Source organism: Bos taurus, chromosome 22, assembly GCF_002263795.3.
Source record: "Bos taurus isolate L1 Dominette 01449 registration number 42190680 breed Hereford chromosome 22, ARS-UCD2.0, whole genome shotgun sequence".
Taxonomy (NCBI): Eukaryota; Metazoa; Chordata; class Mammalia; order Artiodactyla; family Bovidae; genus Bos; species Bos taurus.
Genome location: NC_037349.1, coordinates 51,617,306 through 51,622,575, shown reverse-complemented (window position 1 = coordinate 51,622,575; position 5,270 = coordinate 51,617,306). Strand labels below are relative to the sequence as shown.

The window sequence follows — 5,270 nt, the reverse complement described above, 5'->3', positions numbered from 1 at the left end:
TTGGGGTGAAAAGTGTATGCGGATTTCCTAAAGACCGGATGTGGACTTGGGGGCAACCTGTCTGGGGACAAGGGCGTGGTGTCTTTCCTGAGAAGAGCTCTGTTCTGACAGGCTGTAGGACTAAAGCAGGATCCTGGAGGCATGGAAGGCTCACACTTGGCATCACAGGACTAAAGCAGGATCCTGGAGGCACAGCCTGAACCTGGCAGAGGACACGACACTGCATCCAGAGAGGATGGACAAGGGGACTTCAGTCTGAAGTCTGAGCAAAGGCAAAGGCGAAGAGGCAGGAAAGCACAGGGTGGGTGTCAGGATTACCAGTCACCCTGTAAGCATGTGTATTGCTCGCTATTTTCTATTGCAATCATCTCCCTTTCCTCCTTTTACTTGGGAAAAGGATACAGCTTGACCAAGGTGCCTCTGGGGCAATATCTGGGCTGTGTAACCAGGTTTCACAAAGCCCAACTCTCTTTCCTTCTCCAAGACTGAGTGGGCAACCAGCACCGTCCATCCAGGCTGCCACCTTCCAAGGTGGGCTGGCCAAGCCCCCAAGGGTCCCACAGGGCAACTGAGTCCACGAGCCACCACGGGCCTCATGGGCACATGGTGCTTCCCTGCTGGTGATGGATTTGAATGGGCTTCATGGTCTCAGGACTCCTCTGTCCCTTGGGCACATTCTTTCTCCCAGCTGTGCTCTCTTGTCCTCCCAGTGGGCCCCGCTTCCCCCTCGGTGTCCAATCAGAGCAGTGAGCAGGGAGTCACTGAGGTCAAATCAGAAGGGATGTCCTCAAGTCTCTGCGAGCCAAGAGAAGTTTCCTTGTGTGGTTGAGGTCAGGGAAGGCTTCTCAAGTTGGAAGACAGGTCAAACAGAGGCATCAGGTGCAGAGATGGGAGGAGAGCAGGAGGCTCTGAGTGGCTTGTGGTTGGGGTGGATGGGGCACCCTGACACCTGAGAACCACAGGGCTGGGGTGTGGACAATGATGAAGATCAATATCCAGACCGTGGTGCCCCTGCCTCAAGGCAGCTGGTCAGTGGCCATATCAGTGGCTGGCAGGAGCCCTAGATGATGGTGTGAGGGTGGACAGTAGTTAGGGAAGAGCCTGGAACACAAAGAAGTTGACCTCTGGGGCTTGTGGCTTCACTGAGACGAAAGGAGATGGGGGGAGGAGCTGGGCAGGAGTGGAGGGAGGTCAGAGGGGATGTAGACACTGTGTACTCCTTCCCTCTTGGAGGGCACAACCCACCTGAGCAAGCCTTACTGTGACACTTTCCATGTGCCCCAGAGAGGCCGAGGTATTAAGAGAGCTGGAGAAACCATTTCTTCACCTTGCACAGGGGCCTCCCTGCCCACTGCCCAGAAAACCAATGAGGCAACAGCAAGGACTGTGGCAAGACCAGCTCACACCCTAGGAAGAGGGCAGGGATGGGGAAGGTTCCTTGTTGAACCTTTGCATCAGGCCCAGGTTGAGCATAAAAGAAGCATTTTTCAGGTGGAAGGAGGCAGACTGGGGACCATGGAGACCCAGAGGGCCAGCCTCTCCCTGGGGCGCTGGTCGCTGTGGCTGCTGCTGCTGGGACTAGTGCTGCCCTCGGCCAGCGCCCAGGCCCTCAGCTACAGGGAGGCCGTGCTTCGTGCTGTGGATCGCATCAATGAGCGGTCCTCAGAAGCTAATCTCTACCGCCTCCTGGAGCTAGACCCACCTCCCAAGGACGTGAGTTGTGGAGGGGGCCGGGGACAGGCCCTTCTCCTGCCTGCTTTGGCCACACTGTCACTCCTTTCACTCAGGCTGTACCTCCTGTCAGGAGGGCACTTTTCCCTCTAGGTGGGCTCCCACCTCTTCCAGGAGACCTTCCCAGATCTGGGGCTCTCCCAGCATCAGGCTTCCTGCCTTAGCATCTCTGCTGTGGGAACAGGGGCCCTGCACACCTGGCTCCCTGAACTTCTGGGAACTCCAGGGATGGAGGGGTCACAGGCTCTGTGAGTGACTTCCCTGCTAATGTCCCACCTGAACCTCGGTGTCTCTCTGCCAGGGGGAGCTCTGTCAGCCTGGAGGCTCCAGTGACAAGTGCTCTCCCTGCAGGCGGCCCTGACCTCCCTCAGCCCCTCTGCCATCAGCGCTGCTGTGAGGGCCGCTCCTGCTTTCTGTGTGCCCGTGAGGCTGGGCATGGGCTCTGTCCCCTCCCCTGTGCTCCCAGCACCAAGCCCAGGGCAGGACACACAGGGGGCTGGAGAGGCTGCCATCCGGGTGGGGGGCAAGGAGACAGATCAGAGAAGGAAACATGAGCCTGAGCTCAGTCTCCCCACTTTGATCGTTGACTAGGTAGAGGACCGGGGAGCTCGAAAGCCTACAAGCTTCACGGTGAAGGAGACTGTGTGCCCCAGGACGAGCCCGCAGCCCCCGGAGCAGTGTGACTTCAAGGAGAATGGGGTGAGCCTGGGGTCTGGAAGCTGAGGGCTGGGATCAATGCTTCTCAGGGAGCTGAGCAGGGGCCTTCAGGGAAGATTTCCAGCCCCTGGGGTGTGAAGTAGGGTTAGCCTGGAAAGTTATGGCCTGGTGGTTCCAGTTTGACCTTGAACTTTCCTTCCAGCTGGTGAAACAGTGTGTGGGGACAATCACCCTGGACCAGTCCGATGACCTATTTGACTTAAACTGTAATGAGGTGAGTGGCCCCTTCTGGTTTTGGAGGGTTCTAGGGGGTAGAGTGTGGAGCATGCTTTGGACTGATGACCCGCTGCCCCATCCAGGGTAGAGAAAGGCCCTTCTACCTGGACCCCTCCTTCCCCAGTCCCAGGTCTCCAGCCCTGGCTCTGCATCACTTAGAGCAGTGTTTCTGTAATGCGGTCCCCACCCGGGAACTGACATGAGACAGATTCTCAGATCTGAGAGCTCCTGAATCCGACTCTGGGGTGGAGTCCAGCCATTTCTATTTTCACAAGTCCTACAGGGGATTCTGACTGGGCTGAAGTTGAGAGGAATCGACTCAGTAATGATCTCTAATCTGCTGCTCTAATCCAGCTTCGCTAGGATGGGCTTGTGAACCTTGGAAGCCCTATGTTGTCTGTGGACCTGTTTCTCCCTAGGTCTCTGTATATAGGGGTTCAATCATATGCTTCAACGATAACAGCCAGAGGGTGAACAGGGCCCAACACTCGTGGTGTCCCAGTTAGAGGGCTGTTCAGGTGTGAAGTGAGGGATCTTGTCTTGACCCTTGCCCAGTCCCACAACAAATCTGTTTTGTCATGGTTTACAGCTTCAGAGTGTCAGGAGAATTCGTCCCCGGCCACCACGTTTGCCAAGGCCAAGGCCAAGGCCATTGCCATTCCCACGGCCTGGGCCAAGGCCAATTCCAAGGCCACTGCCATTCCCACGGCCTGGGCCAAGGCCAATTCCAAGGCCACTGCCATTCCCACGGCCTGGGCCAAGGCCAATTCCAAGGCCATTGTGAAAATCATTGGGAACGCCAACATCAAGGTTAGCACTACGGCCAAGACCAGCGCCAAGCCCATATCCATTCCTGCTGACATCTCCCATTCCAAGGTTTCCCGGGAAACAGTGAAGAATTGGTTGACATCACACCCATTAAAGAATTTTGATGAATCCTGAGTCCACAGAAGGGTCCTAAGGGTCTGATTTGTTTGGCTTAGACTTTTGGACGGTGAAAAATAAATTCTGGTGAAGACAACTTTCCCCCACCTTCAATTTCAATTTTCTCACCTCTTAACACTTACTGAGACTGAGTCCTTAAGCCTGAGAGGCCTCCTTTGTGTGTGTGTGTGTGTGTGTCTGTGTATGCGTGTGTGTCTATGCACATGTGTGTATCTGTGTGTGTGTGAGATCACTCCTGTGAACACAGAGAAGCATGAGGCCCCTGTTCCTTCCAGGAGGGCACAAGGGAGGCAGCAGCCCCAGGAGCTCCAGGACGGCGTCTCCACCCTCGGGTCCCTCGCGAGCCCTTCACCCACCCTCTAACACCTCCTCTAACACCCAGTAGGATGTACGGAGACCTGCTGTGTGTGGAGTGCTGGTGGGAATGCTGCTCCAGCTCTCATGGAGCTGACAGTCCATGAGGGACCAGGCTTCTCACCTTGTTAAACACTCACAGAGTCACAGTTCAGTCTCAGGGCTGAGCTGGAAAGTTCAATGTCCAGAATGTCCCACCTGCTCTTGACAAATTTAATTCTGGAAAAGCCCACTCCTTTTGCCTTTTCCTATGGCATTGAGACACATCTGTGTTTCCTTACCTGGTCCCAGATTTCAGTGGTGGGTTTGTGCTTAAGGATCACACGGTATAAAAATTTGCACCACTAAATAGACACATCCTGCTCACTGGGGTGAAGAGCTCTGCATGAGGGTGAGAGGCACAGAATGATAAACAGGTCACATGTCTACTTGCCTGTGTGTTTCAGACACTCTTTGTGTCCTGCTCACTCCCCACTCTCGAGCTGACCTTTGCCCTGGGGCAGACTGGAAGCACTGGGGAGTTTGAATCCAGGGAGCAGCTTCAACTAACCATTGAGCGGACTTGATGGAAAAACACCTCCTCTTCCTTAGTCCTTGCGGTAGCCCACTCCCAGACATATCACACCTCTGTCTGAGGTTCTGTGCACTTCAGTGACCTCTTCATTGAACGTACTCTTCGGACTCAGGTCCTGCCCTGTCTCCCGTCTCTACATCCCTGCTGGACCTTTCTGGAATTGCCTCCCAAACAAACTACTTCCGCTAACACTTGTCTTAGGTCTGTTTCTGGGTCAAGACACAGATTCCTTTCTCTCAGAGGTACAGAGGGCAGGATCTCACAGAGGGTGTGCTTTGTTATCTGTCAGGTTTGCTTCCTCTTGGTGAGTAGGCGGGGCTGATTTCAGGAAAGTTCATGCGTCACTCTACATCGCTTCTCACTGTGAGAGGAAACCCTACAGGGCAACTCAGGGCTCTGTTGTGTCTGTGTCAGTGATACAGGCTTGCCAGAGCCAACTGTAAAATGGTCAGGAATTTTTTTTAGCTGCTCGTCAAACTCCTGGTAGCCTCAAAACGGTGGACGTTCCTGCCAGTGTGTTGATGCCTCCCAAGCTCCGTGGCGCCTGGTCCTGTCTGTGCTGCTGAGACAATGAGAGCTGCAGGGAAGAGATTTGGTACCAGAACACGTAACTGGAGTCCGCCGTTGTTGATGAAACTGAGTAGCAATGTCTTTATTTTCCAAAGCACACACTAGATGTCAAAACTTGGGAAGAGCCACTGGAAAGGCTGTTTGTTTGTTTTTCTTTTATTTA

The 5,270-nt window shown here is 54.5% G+C and overlaps 1 protein-coding gene across 1 annotated transcript; it reads left to right on the top strand.

The window, feature by feature from the left end:
• The first annotated feature begins 1,503 nt into the window (after positions 1-1,503).
• CATHL3 (cathelicidin antimicrobial peptide) lies at positions 1,504-3,684 on the top strand. Its single transcript, NM_174001.2, is given in 4 exon segments — positions 1,504-1,713; positions 2,323-2,430; positions 2,591-2,662; positions 3,254-3,684. Coding segments are annotated over 4 exon segments (573 nt in total). The 5' UTR covers positions 1,504-1,515; the 3' UTR covers positions 3,449-3,684.
• Positions 3,685-5,270: the final 1,586 nt, after the last annotated feature.